At 36.8% G+C, this 17,810-nt stretch overlaps 1 protein-coding gene across 1 annotated transcript in view; it reads left to right on the top strand.

The window, feature by feature from the left end:
• Nucleotides 1–15,668, top strand: part of RELN (reelin) — a 517,734-nt gene extending 502,066 nt beyond the window's left edge. Inside the window, exons 61-64 of the mRNA XM_027123841.1 lie at nt 1,970–2,189; nt 3,995–4,192; nt 4,862–4,960; nt 14,554–15,668. Coding sequence (XP_026979642.1) covers nt 1,970–2,189; nt 3,995–4,192; nt 4,862–4,960; nt 14,554–14,650 — 614 coding nt within the window. The 3' untranslated portion in view covers nt 14,651–15,668. The remainder of the gene's footprint in view (nt 1–1,969; nt 2,190–3,994; nt 4,193–4,861; nt 4,961–14,553) is intronic.
• Nucleotides 15,669–17,810: the final 2,142 nt, after the last annotated feature.

Below are 17,810 nucleotides of genomic sequence, written 5' to 3'. Positions count from 1 at the left end.
GAGTTCTCATCTCAACACGTGTGCAAAGGCTGCTAGGAAATGGATAGAAACTCTGGCCTGAGGGATTTGAGATAGATGATACACTCTTTGATCACATAGATATTTACCTCTGGCATGAATTACCAAGGTTAATTTTATGCTATGTTCCTTGAATTTTTAAAAATGCAGATTTTATCCTCCCAGGATATTCTATGGTACCTCACATTCTCCAACTTCCGTATAACTCCCTGCTCCAACCCCTACCTTCCACACTTGATTTCCACTCTGGACCTCTCTTCTGCCTGGCCTGGCTGCCTGTCCCTAGATACTGGACCAATATTCCTTCTCCCTGGACCGGGAAAGGAGCAGCCACTGTCGTCCCAAGATGGAGCCGACAATTCAAGATGTTCTGTTTCCCAGGTCACTCTGTCACATACGAAAAAACCTTCATGACTCAAAACAATATACTTTTACTGCTTGAATTTCCAGAGGCTAACTGTGTATTTGGGGCAGAGTATTCAGTCAACTCCTAACAGGAGCTTGCTATGTCAGCCTGTTTGAAGGCCTGCAGCCCTGCTTTCTTTTGATGCAATGTTTCTCATAGGTTTCAGCCTCTATGTTACAAAGTTCACTCCATCCAATTACCATTATACCCTTGGAGCCTAATAGCAATGCACAGTAAATCTTTTCTGAGTGAATCCTTACACTGCCTCATCCTTTACCATTTACACAGTATCCACCAATACATTCAGCAGAGTCATTTAGTATTTATGATATTCCCCATAAATTAGCTATGGTTAATATCATTATTCCCACTTTACAGGTAAAGAAACTGAGGCTCAGGGGGGTTAAGTGACTTGCCTAAGGTCACATAGCAAGTACATGTCAGTAAGAAGACCAGAACTCAAGTTGTCCTTTCCAGTCAGCCTTGCTGTCTCTCAGAGCTGAGAGAGTTATCCAAAGAGGACCAAATTGTATAGCTTCCCCAAGGGTACAATGGAAGAACCCATCGATTTGAATTGAGTAGAATCCATTTAGATTTCTTGGTGGATACTACTTCCTTGCCTCCAAGTGAAATGAGTATGGTAAATGTAGACCGCTGCACATCTCTGAGGTTAGAAATGACTTAGCCGCCATCTTTTTCCCCTGGTCTCATTACCGCTGAGACCAACTGGGTCTGTTTGTAGATTAGCTGGAGAATGTGAACTTTAGGCAAATGAACAAATCAGATGTCTCACAAGGAGTCCTAGGTGTCTGGAATTTGCCCTCTTCTCTGATCCAACAGAGCTATGACCTTTTGATTTTGAACTGTTGTACACGTTGAGAAAAGTCGTGCTGTTGCAATGAAGGAGAAATGCGAAGACATACACATTAGCTAAAGTAGCACCTTCCTTAAATGCCCATATTTCAGATCTGTGGTCTCTGAGAGACACTTCCAGTTTTTTATTCATGTATTTATCCCAGCTTCATGATGGAATATTTTATATGTGCTCAATATTGTGCTAGGTGCTGGGATCCAACAATGAATAAAATATAGACTCTGCTGTCAAGAATCATCAAATATAAGAGCTAGAAGGAGAACAAGAACATGACTTATTTTCTGCTACAAAATCATGCTAGGGGACCAGAAATTAGGTTGTCTCTAATGCCGGGGTGAGATCACCCTCTGGAGATATGTCATTGGTAAACATACAGGCCCAACCAGATGCTGTAGTTTTTTAACAATGGGCTTATACAAGAAATAAGCACATTAGCACCTACATATTTTAGTAAACATTGACTCAAAGATCATGGTATTTTTCAGCAACACAAGTCAACTGAAATAAAAGAGAAACATGTATTTCTGGGAGTCTATATCTGCTTGCTATTTTGTCATTCTTACAATAAATCTGAAATTGATTGGATTAAATCTGAAATTGAATGCTTGTTCTTAATCTTTGATGATTCTGCTTGTTCCAGCTAATTTTTGCAACTATTCCTTTCCCTCTAGGAGATGATTGCTCTGTTTTCAGTCATGATCTTCCCAGTTATATTAAAGATAATTTTGAGTCCGCAAGAGTCACTGAGGCAAACTGGGAGACTATTCAAGGTGGAGTGATAGGAAGTGGCTGTGGGCAGCTGGCACCCTATGCCCATGGAGACTCACTCTATTTTAATGGCTGTCAAATAAGGCAAGCTGCCACCAAACCTCTGGATCTCACTCGAGCAAGGTAATACAACTCCCAGGTTGTAGTCCAGACATAGAATCAGTCACAAGCGCCTCATTGTCTGCTGTCAGCCATGATCATGAACTTTATGGCACAGGTGTCATTAAGCAGTGGAAACCTAAATATCATCTGAATTTGGTATGAAAAAGCATTATATGTTTTCACAACTCAGAATTATGCTTTGCTTAAATTTAGTGTAGAATTACCTTGTATCTCTTCACACACACTGGCTGAGTGTTGGTAATGTAGGCATAAGCCTGGAGAAATGGCCAAATATAAGAAATGGATAAGTGTATCACATCAACATGTTGAACATCGTGAACTTATACAATGTTAGAGGCCAGTTGTATCTCAATAAAGTTGGCAAAAATAAATAATTGGTTATGAATAATCTATATAGCTAATTTAATATGGAACATATGCAAGCATGTAAATATAACTGTGAATGTGAAGAAGATTCGTAGTAATGCAAACATACATATTCCTGTATTTAGCATATGTAGCTATAAAAGGAAGTGGAGGACCGATGGCTGGATGGCTGGGAACTTTAAAAGTTCACATGCTTTCTGAGCTGCACGGTAATGCAGAATAGAGAGGACAGAGAAAAAGAGACCCAAGAGGGTTCCTTCCCCACCTGCCCTTCCCAGCTCTACCACCTTAGCCAGAACAAAAACAGCTTATTGTCTGTGTAATTCAAGAAGAGATTCCAAGGCTTTATAAAGGTTGCAAAATACTAGACTACTCACTGAATGCTGAAAAGTGTGTGAGTATTTTTGAGAATTAAATGTTGGGTTAGTTGGAATGTAGATGTTTACTTGAAGCTTAATATTAGTAATGTATTTTCAGAGGCAGAAAGGCAGGTTGGGGGGCCTTCAATATGATAAACAATAAAAATATTAAAAAATTAATTCCTGTAGAGTAACCATATAACTAACCATAGACGCCAGAAGTTGTTGTGTCCACCCATCCCCAATTTTTTTCCTACCAAAAAGATGTACCTCATCTAGATCAACCTGATGTCTTCCTTGACCCCATATATAGCTACAACTAGCCACTTAGTTAATGATTGCATACCATGTCATGCAAGTAACTTTGCTTTAAATTAATTAATGCATTTAAATAATGCATTTACCAGTTTAAGTCAGGCTCTTTATTTGACCACCTGTTAATCACTAGGAATCTTACGAGGATAGATTTCCTATGTTTAAAAACTGTATCTTCTAAGGGCAAAGATGCCTGTGAAAAACAAAAGGACACGTCAAACACGATAGCAGATATTGTCCAGAGCCTGTGCGTCTAACTCAGTTTTCCCTCTGCTCTGATCTCCAGACATCCTTTCCTAAAATAAACATGATGATTTATCCTTGTCCAGATTCTGTCCAGCTTGAAGCTATTTGTAAAAAGCATGTAGCATAAATACTGTGGTTTTATTTCTTGTCCTCTCCATGTCCTCAGCTGCCTATTTGGCCCATATCACTTTGCAGAGAACAGAAGGTGTTTCAGGAGAAATACTCTAACAAGATTTCTAATATCATAAGAAGAAAAAAGATCTTTGAAAGTCAAAATTTTCACTGTGTAGAACACCAGCCTTCTGGGCTTATTTTTCATATGTATGATGTAAAAGATAAGGTCAATAAATTTTGTTATTTATGTGACTTAGTCATAAGACTGGATGCTTCTATTTTTACTATATTATGAACGTGAAAATCATGGACTTTAGGAACGAGAAAGATAAAAAAGTAGAACGTATAACTCCTTGAATACTTCCTGAGTTTTGTTTACACACGGTTTCCCCTGTGTTTGTTCAGCAAAATCATGTTTGTTTTGCAAATTGGGAGTACATCGCAGACAGACAGCTGCAACAGCGACCTGAGCGGCCCCCACTCCGTGGACAAGGCCGTGCTGCTGCAGTACAGTGTCAACAACGGGATCACCTGGCACGTCATCGCGCAGCACCAGCCGAAGGACTTCACACAGGCTCAGAGGGTGTCCTACAACGTCCCCCTGTAAGCGGTCAGAGAGCAAGAGCATGGTGTCACACATGATCCTAACAATAAACAGTGTTTGGTGAAGTTACTGAACCAGTGCCGCAAAAGTAGGTGGAGGCAGAACCAAGACTAATCCAGATCTCCAGAGTTGTGTTACCGTTTTCTATTAGGACAACAGGCACAACTGGGAGCCAGGATAAGGTCGAGAGGGAAGAGAGAAAAGCAATTAAATACAAGGGTGTGTTGTGCATATTTCCCACCCAGTAACCAGTGTTTCTAGTCGTTTAGGAAACAACATTTTTAATCTTCTGCTGGGTACACCGGTTTAAAAATCTGCTGAGGATAGGCAGCTTAGTCAGTTTTGCCTGGCATGGTACCCCAGCGTCTAGTACGGTGCCCGTCACATAGAAGGCACGTCACATTTGTTGACTAAAGATGTGACTCTTCCAGGTACTCGTGGAGCAAGGGGAAGAAGGGAGAGACATGTAGAAGGATTGCAAATCCTTGAGTAGCCAATAAAACTTGATGCTGCTTAGGAGAATACTATGACCTGAGCAAATCTAAATTCCATACCCAAAGTTATGTTGATTAAGATTAGACTATTGTAGTTGAAGTCTGGAAGTCACCTACCTGAAAGTTCTCTGTGTTCTAGTGTTTAATCTCTCTGTCCTTCTATCTGTGACCCAGGGAGGCACGGATGAAAGGAGTTTTATTGCGCTGGTGGCAGCCACGCCACAATGGAACAGGTCATGATCAATGGGCTTTGGACCATGTGGAGGTCGTCCTGTGAGTATCTGATACATAGCATCTCATGTCCATTTCAGAAAGGTTTGAAATTTCTTTGATACGGCATGCTCCTTAATTCAGTAAGAACTGTCCCTGATGAGAAACCCCCATGGGACCACTTTGGCTTATACTCTTCCACAATTGCAAACTACAGCTCTAGTCAACAGTGAAATAACAAAGCCCCAAATATAATTTAATATAACTTAGAAAACTTCAATAAGCAAAGGTTTATTTAAGGGTTTGACAATATTAATTAAATTGGATCGAACAGAAGTCTCCAGGTAAATGGGAAACAATGCCTACTACCAGGTCTGAGTTGCCTTATAAAATGGAATGACATCCTGAAAAGAAAAAGAATCTGTACTGGTCTATGTACAGAGTATCACTAGGACATGTGCCCAATTACAAACACCTGTCCTAGCAACAGATGCCTGGGGCATTCTTCCATTTAATGACAGGGTCAAAACGAGAAGAAAGAATTTGTGGTTTCAGATTCCTCGTGACCGATCCCAGCGCCTAAGAAGTGAAGGGTGTTCCCCATGGTTTTTCCCATAGAATAAAGTTGTCAGCGCTCTCACCTAACTGGGTTGACTGTTCCACAGTGAGATGACTTGCTTTTTCTCTAACAATCTAGTTCCTGTAGAACTGGAATGCTTATGTCTCGACGGGTTCGGACTGATGGCTCCAAGTGGTTGGCAAGGAGAGGCGAATCTTCTCGGTAGATAGGTTCAAATGTTCATTCTGTTTACCAGATCGAAAACGAAATCAGTCCCTTGGCTGATTTCAGTCATTTTGAAAGCAAATTTAAGTGATTAATTGGTAGGACACCTACCAGATTTGTTTTCTTTCAATCATAGCCATGAGCTGAATCTTTCAGTCTTGAGTTAGCCCTCGTCTTAGTTTTCACTGAGGCACCTGCTTGCATGGCATCCATGTCAATCCCCAAATCCAAGAGCAACCCGGTTCCTACACAAGCTCCCACTGTGCGCTCTGCTGCTTTGGAAAACTTGCTGGGCTCTGCCTCCATAAGATAAAGTTGAAGTTTAAAGTAACAGTCCAGACTCACTTGAATCTATATTATGAGGCTGATGTTTTACTTAGAGTTTGATTTCCTCAGACTGCATTATTCCAGGAGAATAGACTAACCTGGGCTCTAAAACGAATGATGTATGGTAAGTTCAGAGAGAGCGAGATCCAGACAGACCAAAACCCAACCCTCTAGCCATTATGCTCTGGCTACTTTCCTTTCAGAGCAGCGCTTCTCAATCTGATTGAACATCAGAATTACTTAGGAGCTTTTGGAAGCATCAATGAGTGTCCCAATGTCCATGCCCATACCTACGGGTTAGTTGCTTTAAATTGACCTTCTGTGAGACCTGAGCATCGGTCTTTTTTAAAAGCACCTCAGTTCATTCTAATAAAATGGTTGAGAATCAAATTTAGAGTCAATAACCAGTTTTTATCTTTCAAGTCTCTTGCCAAGACAGTTTACATTAATGGGGCTTCCTGTGCCTGACAAAGCGTTACCAACTTTTATGGAAAGTTCAAAGCTTGACAGTCCTCAATAGAAGGCAGGATGCTAATACTGACCTTGGGTAGATACGACAATTGTTAACATGTCATGTGTTTGAAAGGATATTTCTTATCCCCCCCATCCAACCAAGCAATTGCAGTTATCCATTTTGGATTTCAAAGGCATATTATCACCACAGTTCCCTCCCGTGTACTAAGATTAAAGAGTAGGTGGGGTCAGAAGTACAAATATACTCCCTGGTGTAAAATAACCCCTTTACAATTTGGGAGCAGAACAGAGTTGACCTGCTGCCTCAGAGGTTCTCACCACACAGCTCCCCAGGGAACCTTCTGGTATACCTGCTGTTGGTATTAATTTTTATAAGCAGTAACCAGAATCATGATATTATTACAAGAATCAAGGTCAGATTATATAAGATACCAGAAACCTAGCATTTCTGGTATTCTTCTGGAGCAATAATCTGTATTTATAAAGACTTCACTTTTATTCCATCTCCAGAATTTTAAGACTTCAAAGAAGTTAGCACGTAGGCACCTGTCTGCTCTTATTCTGCATGATTGTTTCAAAGTCTCAGGGCACTAAAACATTTCAAATGAGAAAAGAGCATTGCCACACATGCAGAGTATTGCATGACTTGAGTTTTATTCAGTCTTCTGGTGAATAATTTTAAATTATAACTACACGTGTAACCGTAAAATTTTATATATTTATATAAATATGTGTGTGTATTTATATAATATGTTAAAATTTGTTAAAACTAAAGGAGTCACTTTGTTTTCCTTCTTTTTTGGAAAGAAGAAATACTTCATAAAGCTGAGTTCAATCAATGAGTTGTTTAAAAAATACGGTACAAAGAAATTATATTTTCAGAACTATGTTTTTGATGTTTTGCTCTTGTCTTAGGCTTTAATATTTCTATGCCACTGTATTCTTTCAAACTGCTTATTTTCAGAAGAGTCGCAAAAAGTTTTAAGGCATTTGCTAGTTAATATGCCCTTAGTAGCTCTACAAAACAGTTACTTTAATTCATTCATTTGATGAGCTTAAAAATGAAGTTCCAGATAATTCAGAAAAATAAAATATAATAATTTTTCCAAGTGTCTTGCAACCAAGTAAAGCACAAAGAAGCCAGCCAAGGTTCATGTCACAATTCACAAATATTACTAATTATAACTTTGCTGCAGTAGATGTATATTTAGAAATGGAGAGGTGGAATACTCCCATAAAACCCTATTAAATTCAAAATATCCTCCTAATTAACTATACTTTTGTATAATAACACTTAGTTATAGGAACTAGTAATGTTAACTCCTTAAGTGTGGAGGGAACAGGAGGCTGAGGTGCATATCTCAAGAGATACAAGCCCTGCCTAATTGAATGCCACAGATAGGGCAACTAATATGTTTTTTGCAACCAATGGTTGGGGGTATACATTTTTAGAACATATTTTCTTTTCTGAGTAAAGACTGGCCCTAATCTAGCTTTATTACCATAGTTTAGCTTTTGTGCATGTGCACTAAGGACACATGCTAAAAACTCCTAGAAAGAAAAAACTGTGGTCACGCATGGTATCTTGAGTCTAACGTCAGTACTGCCCATAATAACCAAGAAGATACATGAGTTTGATGAGAAAAAAATGTAGCACTTTTGAAAATATTTCAGAGTTTAGGAGTACATCCTAAATGAGCAAGATAGAGAATATATTTTTAATTTAATGGTTTAATTCTAAAATACTCCATCCAGAAGGATTTGAGTTTCATAAATATGGATATACAGAATAAGCCCCACACCATAAAGATAAAAACCACAGTTTTAGCATTTAACAAGCAAAGTCACTTATGCCTTATGCTTGTTTGAGAGTGTAATCTCCCCACTCTGATGATGTTTTTCAATAAAACCTGCACATGAAAAGCACTTCATGATGATAAGCCCTTGCTAATCTGCCACAGAACAGATGAACTGAATTGACAGATCACTTTTTTCCAGCCTCACTAGCTTACAAAAAGTCCTCATCCGTAAAGTCTGAGTGATGCAGCTTAACACAGTCATTGACAATCAAGCATCAGAAACCTAATTTCTCTGAATTCATTGGCTAGTGTAGAATATTTGTTTTTCAGTAAATGTTTTTGAATACATTTGGGCAGATCCCTCACAAGATCCATGCTGGTGGGGTTCTTCTTAGGATAAAAGGGAATCCTTTGTCTTATTGCCGGGCACTCATCCTTCTACCCTAAGAATCTCCCTCACCCAACTCTGCATTTCATTCACACATCACATTTCCTGTGTACGTGTCTAAGTCACAACCTGTCATGTGTACAATGAAGCGGGCCAATTTTTGCATGTGTACCTTGAAAGCAAATTGCTCGGTAAAGAGTCAGCCTTTGTGAACTGATTTACTAAAAAGTGAATTATTACCACATTTGCTGAGAATTGGAAATGAATATGCTGCTAACTATGGTCTTAAAGGCATTTATCAGATTTTATAATATGAGTTCCATCATGGCCATTCCCTCATGTATTCATTATCAAGATACTGTCACATTTTTGGCACAAATGATTTATGGAGAACAGCATATTACATTTGTTGCAAAGCATATTTATCCTTTATTAAATTTGATTGTGTTGTTTGATATAGAGGACTTACGTATTTTTAAGAGCCCATTCCTTAATATATTCAGGAATAAGTATGTTCTAAAATGTAAATAATTGAAAAATCAAATAATAAAATTAATGGTAGTTATTAAACTATTACTTTCATATTTATACTTTATATGCAACATTTATGCCAAATGTAGTACTATAGCTACATGTACCTTGACATACGGTTATGAGCAAATATTGCATGTTGCATTACATAGAAAAGTTAAATATATGTATATATTAGGTATAGAAGAATAAGAAATAACTTCTTTAATTTTTATTTTCAAAAGAGATGAAAAATCCTTTATCGCATCTAAACCTGATCAGACTTTTATGACTAATCACAGTGCTGCATGTGTTGAAAGGCATTTTTTAACTTGTGTTATATTTCATTATTTGCTGTCATTGGTTTTCCACTAGAGTAAGGTAAGTCTTCTTACTAATTCCGGGGAACTGTTTACTAATAGTTTCATCAGTGTTACCTACATTAACTGAGAAGTTTTGTAGAAGACCTTTGCAACTGAAAAAAAACCTGTGAAAACAAAGTTATATGGGATACTGAAATATACTGGAACACTTGAAACCTAGATCATGTAAACTCAGAGTTCAGCCAAATTGTGGTAATTTTCTGATGTATACAATAAGGGGCACAAGAGCATAGATCAGAGTACCAGTCAGCATTCCTTCATTTGAATGTTTGACTCTGTGCCTGGGATTTTGTTAGGTGCTCTTGAAATGTTAACAGTTTGTAAGTTTGTTATGAGGGGAAAGTGAAAATAGAAATGTGTGGAAAAGAGCTCAGAGCTTTGATTACATGCAGTGTCTTTCAAAAGATCTCTTGTGCTGGACATGAGTGAGGATGCCTAGACTTCTTAATTCTATTCTAAGTTAAAAAACGAACAGGCAAAAGGGAATGGATTTATTCATAATATTTGTGAGTTCTAGATGATATCCTTAGGTAAGATTGGCCTTTTTAAGTATATATTTCCATTTGCTCTCTAATAGAGATACTTTAAAACTTAGGAAAGAAGGTAAAATGTTTATCATTTATTAAACATCTGCATATTCTACTAGAAGCTTTCATTTAATCCTTACAATTCCCCAAGGTACACAATATCAGATATTATTCCTATCCCCAGTCAGCAGGGAAAAGAAAAATGAAACCTTCTACATTTGTGAGATGTATGAGCCCACACTAATCTACATGTAGCCCTCCTGAAAACACATGGCCTTGAAAGTAAAATGTACTTTCTTTTTTATATGCAGGGCAGTTTCATTGATTAGTTTCAGTGGCAGCTTCCCATTCTACTCTCATCAGTATTTCTCTGAAAGATAATGGCAGTCACTGGATTCTTATTTTTGCATTGATATAAAATATTATTTATTGCATCATTTTGTTTTGATGAAAAATAAATTACCGAACAGTAAAAATGCCTAAATTTCTGAGTTCAAATTACTTCTGCCAAGTCTCTATCTTCCCCATTTCCTTTAGAATCAATTAAAAATCAGTCAAATTTTTTCATAATAATAACCTAAGATAGTGGCTCCAGTGAAGAAGAGCAGTTCGAGAGAACAGTCACTAGTTCTTGAAAAAACTTGCAATATCCGTATTTCCTATGCAGAAACAGGGAAACATTTTATTATTCCATATGCTGTCTAAAGTCCCCAAATTCCCTCAGTGATAATGGAAATTTAAGTTAGCATTTCCAAGAAGTCATCGTTCTCCCTTCCTGCAGTGACTTAACTCATTAATGGGAGTTTATAAATGGACCTAGTTCTATTCAGAATCAAAGCAAATTGACAAGTACTGTAGTTGATATGCCTTGGGATGAATATTACCTGCTTTCACTGGAATTATAATAAAAATACTTTCCCCTATAATCACAGTGAAGAAATAAATCCTTAACATTTTCCACCACACCTTAATTATTTTGGTTATAAGTTTATCTATAGCTATACATCTACATGTATCAAAACCAAAAATAGGCTCTCAGATCTGCTTCACAAAAGAAGATAATAAGCATGAGATCTTTAAACTTGTTTAACATTCCCCTAATGCCCAATCCTATAACTTAGACATTTTAGAAGCCACAAGTTTAATAACCATGACAGTTTATTAAATGGTCTTCGAAGCAGGCAGCACTTCGGTATAGCTTCCCATGGTGCTTGATTTTCAAAAGCTTATGAACTGGAAAAGTCTGCTTTGTTAGGTTCCAACTTAACTGTCTCCAGAAATATTTACGCTTTACATAACAAAATTACTAGTTAGTTTCAAGTGTGATTTGAAAATGTGGCCATTTCTAATGTGACTACAAAACACTAGACATCTATAGCAAATGCTGAGTGCATATCAACATTCGCAGAGATCCAAAGATATGCTACTGATACGAAAATGTATTCAAAATTAAAGGGTATCCAATGAATCAAAATGCCTCCTAAAGTAAAAGTCAGCTTCCAAGCTGGACTGATCGATTATCAAGGTATTAAAAGATCTGCAACCTGTTAATATTTATTTTCTCACATACAAAAATGAAGAATTTAAATCAGTCCATAGTAAGTAAATAGTTATATGGAGAAGTTGCTTTAAAGCCATTAAACATGCACATCAACTTGTGTTCAAATTAAATGTTCCTTTGTTCCCGGATATTGAGGTCACTTTCATGTCCATCTCGGTCACATTAAGGTAACTAAATATCTTGAGTGTTCTGAGTTTATCTTTTTTCCATGTAAGATATTTTAACTATTTTAAATTCTCTTTGAGTACCTTATATCTTTAAATGTGTTTTCAACAGAATATTTTCATTGCTTTAACTTTGCAATTATTCCTTATAGTTAAAGAGTAATGATTTACAACAGGAATCCAATCAGTAAGTCACCATAAGTTCAACAAACATGCCTTGACCCCCCAGGGGTCAGGCAGGAGGCTCAGCACTATGATGTGGGGCTGGAGGGAGTGGGGCCCATCCACGACACCCACCGCAGTTTAGTCATGGGGAGCCAAGATGTGAACACAAATCATCTCCAAGCAAAGCAGAAAATGAGCAGTATGAGGGTTCACAGGAGGGGGGGAAATCCCTACTGCAGGGGGTGAGCAAGAAAGAAAATGTGATACTTGAAAAATAAGTAGAAATTTGAGGAAGCTGTGTTGGGGATTGTCCAATAAGGCAGATGGAAGGGGCTCAAGGTGAGTTTGAATAGAGATGACTGTGTGAGGTGTAGCGGATGAAAGGACTTGAAAAACAGAGTAAGGTGAAACATGTGGAGGACTTGAAATAGCTGGCGAAGTTGACTTACAAGGATTATGAATGGGGTATTTTTGTTTGTTTTTTTTAACAAGATAAAGCCAGCATTTGAGGGAAAGTTTGCTGAAACTGGTGTGCAAAATTAATTATACGTATGTGTGGGAAGATACACACACACACATACATACAATTACACATTCGGTGATACTTTCTTAGTATTTCATAGTATCTTTTCAGTGGTGTTTCTTTCATAAGGGGAGAGAATGTGGAGGCTAGCTTAGGGGGCTACTGTAATAGCTCAGGGAAAGGGCCACAAGATGTCCTAGGATGCTAGCAGGAAGCCAGCTAGTGCCAGTCCCAATCTTCTGTGACCAAAGAGGTGAGAGGATTCTTTCTCCTGACACTTGGTTAGTTCAATACATTAGGTCGTTGTCCGTTTTTTGTAACTAGACTTTACATAGGCAGCAACTAGTACTTATAGCAGCTGATGAATAATGGATACATTCATTTCCTTCTTCAACTGTGACATTGAAACGGGTCAACTTGGTTGATACAGGGGAGCAAGGAGGATAGTCAAGCTACCTGAAGACGAAACCTGATTTTTTTCTTTTTCTCTACAGTGTCTTCAGAGTATATTTTGTTTCCATTCTATAGTTTCTAGTTAGCATTTTTATAGTATAGAAATCCAGGGTGAAAAGTTATTAGCACTTTATTTTCCAAAATATATATCAATGTGATGTCTTCTTTTTATCAAGTTTTCAGCACAGATACTGTTGCTTTTTGATTAAACATATCTGATGAAGTTCACTTTATGCATTTTCCTTTCAGAGATTTTATTATAAATCTACTTTTTGAATGATCAAACATCTAGAAAATCCTATTTTAAAGGTTTCTGTATGTTACAAGTGTTAGTATAATATCCTAGGTAAAACAGTATCATTTTACACCTTGCCTGGTCTGTTGATCATTAATAACTCAGAAGAATACACTGCTCGGTGCAAAATTATCCATTCCCACCTCTTCACCGTGACTCAAGTTCATGTCATATTGACTGACCTTCATGGTGATAGCACATCACATGACATTATCCTGCTCCATACGCATTTTGTGTTCCCATAAAATTAAGGAGGAAAAGACTTTAGGACCAGACAGTATTCAAGAGACTCAGTGAATTTGGAAAATACTAAGAGGCTCACACTTAAAAACCACACTTCAGTGCTACATAGAGACATGTTGTCACTCCAGTCCATGTGTGAAAGGAGTCTGATTCTTGTCAGTGACCTTATGGATAATGATCCTTTTTAAATTACATTTTCCATACCAGAACTTTAACAGCTGTCTCTACCAGTATCGTGCATATTCCTACAGGCTCCTAAAATCCATTTTCAGTATTTTTATCAGCTTCACGTAGAGTATATATGCATGAACGTGTATGTACATACATGGGGGGAATATATACACATATATTTACATCTATACATTGAATTACACTTTCTTAGTATTTTATGATCTTTTTTTAGTGGGGTGTCTCCTTCATAAGGCCATGTGTGTAGAATATGACCCAAGCTGCTTATTGTTTGAGGAAGGCAGTGGAATCCGACCTTCTGAGAAAAAAACTTACTTCCTTATTTTGCCCCTGAGACTGCATAAAATAGGAAGGTCAAGCTGATTCAGATAACAAGTTTGTTTTCCCTTTGTTTGTTTCTGCTTTTTAAGCTTTAAATGAAAATGTTTGCTGAAAGAATCAAATTATGCTTTCTACTTGTTAAAGGTGTATTTAAATAAGGTAATGGGTACAGCACACACTTTGTCTCAAATGAACTCCATCCAAGTAAATGCTTTCAGAAAGAGTTCAAGAATAAAATTAAAGATCCAAAGAGTTTCAGTCCACTTTTGCAATGAATCAAGAGAATTTACCATTTTTTCTGGTTCGGACCTCACTCATGAAAAGAAGGGGATTTCTTCAAGGCCAAAGGCAGTGAATTCAGGTGTCAGCCTTTAGTTCTTCTGTCCTGGGGTGGTAATGTCAGCATGACCTGTTAACCCTGAAAATTTTCAAATAAGTATCAGGGTAACTTAGGACCTAGACTAAGGTCCTAGATTGTGCTTTCAATGATGGGACTTACATGCTCTTTCTCCTTTCCCTCCCCTGCCTCTATCCTTTCTGATTTCAACAGCACTCGCAAACAAAATTACATGATGAATTTTTCACGACAACATGGGCTCAGGCACTTCTACAACAGAAGACGAAGGTCACTTAGACGATACCCATGAGGAATCAAAAAGTTTATTTTTCCTTCCAACTTGTGATGTGTTGTTTTCCGTTCTTTTAAATCTTGTACTGCATCTGATATCAGGAAATTTCTGTGAAGGACTTGGTGATTAACTGAAAGCCCTTCTCAAGACTGAGTATACACCACTTTCCCACACTGTGAACTAATGACAAGTGACTTATTTTCTCATAAGTAAATGTCTTCATGTTGATGTGTCTGTGCAAATTGTGATCTGTGGTAATATCAGTTACAGTGGCAGTATTGAAAATAAGAAATAGTTTAACAGAAAAAAAAAGTTTAAGCACAAAAGTTTAAGAGATTTTATGTTTAAAATGGCATTTAGTACAGTATTTAACATTCTTGGTCACAAAGCTATTTAAGTGGACTGTATTTCAGCTATGTATCATGTTTCATATGATTAAATTATCATTGTTTGTCCTTTATGTATTCTCTTCTACAATATAACAACACATTGACACTGTATTTACTTATGTTGCAATATTTTGCTGCTGAATTCAGGCTACTTATATTCTGCAGAAAATTCATTGAAATACCTACTCAAGAAGATAGTTGTAAAGATATGGTATCTCCTTTAATACACCCCTTGAAATGTATGTTGGCTTAGCGTTGTTTTGTGGATAAGAAAGATGCCTGACCTTGAAATATTTTCTAATTAAAAATTGTGGATGAAGACCCTGTCTCCCACAAAGGAATTCCCATTTCCTTGTCTAAAGATTCTTTTAAAGTGTTCTGTGGCTGATTTACTAACAGTAACTGCCATTTTGTGTCTGTGGTAACAGAGTGATTTGTGAAACAGTGGATGTTTTCATTGTGTTCTCTTTGTGGATTGTTTTTCCTGCGGGTCATATTCATACCTTTCTGATGAAGTTGTACCAACACCAGCAACATTATAATGGCCCGGTAGCCCTGAACTCTCTATTAACTTAACGAAAAGGTTGCACTCTAGGGTGAACCATGCTAAAAGCCCATGCTTAAATAAAAATTATGTTCAAAAGCCATTTGAAGTTCATTTGTCTTTATTTACTGCTAATTAAATTTTCTGTAGGATTTGTAAGCCTGGTCAGGTTTGGAAAGAACAGTGTCAAATATATTTACTGTTTTTTTATTTTGTTTCATCATTGATAATAGCAATTATGAAGCCACACTCTCAATGTTGCCATTTTTCTCTTACTCAGTTTTTTTCTATTATTCACTCTGTAATTACACTAAGAAAAGCCAGTAGAGAATTTTGAAAATTATTTAACTCCTGAAAATTTTGTTAGCTGCTGACATAATTCCTAGCTCATAATAAGTACTCATAATAAGTACTCATAATAAGTACTCATGCATTCATTCAGCAGATATCTACTGAGTACTTGCTATTTGGCAGGCACTGTGCTAAGTGTTGAGGATAAAAATGCTGATTGAGACATTTTCCCTGCTTGTTTTTAACACCTACAAAAAAATAAATATGTTGATATTGTTGAATTTGTTGGCTTTCCAGAGGGCTAAAAAAATATACCCAGGTAATAAAGGGCTGAGTGGCAGTAGTATTTCTCATTGGATGATCTCCAATGAGATTGGAGATTATTGGATTTCCCATTGAAACGATAAGGGATGATCTCACTGAGAAGTTTAGTTAAATTTTATTTTGAGTCTGGTATCAAATCCATTGTAAATCATTGCCTTGGAGATACAAGGCCTTCTTTTTTCTACCTAATATATGACATATTGTATAATTCGGTGCATATGTGGCCCATAAATATTTCTAAATATTGTGTCTTAATTGTTGATTCTTCGTTCACAAATTATCTGCTGCTGGTTTACCATTTGGTGGTATTTTTGTTTCATTTTTTTCATTGGTACGAGGGGTTGAATTTTTCCCAAAGCCTCATCTTTCCAAGTAACTTATACGTGCCATAGAACTAGCCCCTGCCTACGGCTGAGATATTTTCAGTGCTCCCATCCACGTGTCTCGCCGTCAGAACAGGATTTGAACTCCCCACCAATTCATCTCCTCGAAATTTTAATAGCATAAGTTGGGACTCACATCTATTGGTTTATTTAATTTGAAAACACAGTTAAAGTGGGAATTCAAGTATTGTTGGCTCAACTGATGTATCTTGCTAAAGGAAACAAAGTTTAGTAACTGATAAAAGGTATTTGTATGGCCAAGTTTCCATGGTTTCTACACTGTTGTCTCTTATTCACTGTACATTTTAATGTAAACTACACTCATATCTAATTTAAATATATTCAATATCACACGTATTTTACCTTTTACCTAAGAAATAACACCTATATTACTTTAAAAATTCCCCAAACTGAGGTTGTCACTAGCACTCTCTTCCTTATGTTCCAAGGTTAAAGAAAGAGGGGATCACTTAAAACGTGTACCCATTCATTTTAATGTTTTCCAGTTGATATTTTTGACAGCAAATTGTATATGTCAGCAAGACCCCAGATGCTAGGACATCAAGAATACTGAAAATAAGAAAATACGGTTAATACAAATCTTTGTAGAGAGTAGTATAGTATTAGTAACATTGAATATGTTACAATATCAGTAAAAATTGTATTTGTGTATACAGCATGACGAAGCTACTTCTGGGTATTTACCATAGTAAAACTCTCACATGTATACACAAAGAGATTTGTGCAAGAATGTTCACAGCAGCATTATTTGTACTTGGCAAATAATGGGAAGCAATCCAAGTGTACATCAACAAGAGAATGGATAAATTGTGATTTATTTGCATAATAGAACATTGGTGGTGAAAATGGATAAACTTAGAGTATACCTATTAACGATAACAACAAAAGTTGCAAAATTATAAATGTATGATGCCATTTATCAAATATTAAAACTTGCAAATACTGTATATTGCTTATGAATACATGCATACGTTGCAAAACTATAAAAGCATGTATGGGAGTGATACATACAAATGCATGATGGTAGTTACCTCGGGTGAGGAAATAAGATCAGAGTGGGGGATGTAGAAGACATTGTATCTAAAATATTTTATTTCTTTTTTAAAAGTCAAAAGATAATATAATGTTAAGACTTGAATGAGTTGTGTGCGTACAAATGGGCTTGTCATATTTCTGTTCTCATGTGAGGATCTAAATATTATAGCAAAAAAAAAAAAAAGAATAGG

Source organism: Aethalodelphis obliquidens, unplaced genomic scaffold (genome assembly GCF_003676395.1).
Source record: "Aethalodelphis obliquidens isolate GAN/ISIS:26980383/991018 unplaced genomic scaffold, ASM367639v1 scaffold27, whole genome shotgun sequence".
NCBI classification, from domain to species: Eukaryota; Metazoa; Chordata; class Mammalia; order Artiodactyla; family Delphinidae; genus Aethalodelphis; species Aethalodelphis obliquidens.
This window is presented reverse-complemented; position numbering and strand designations above follow the sequence as displayed.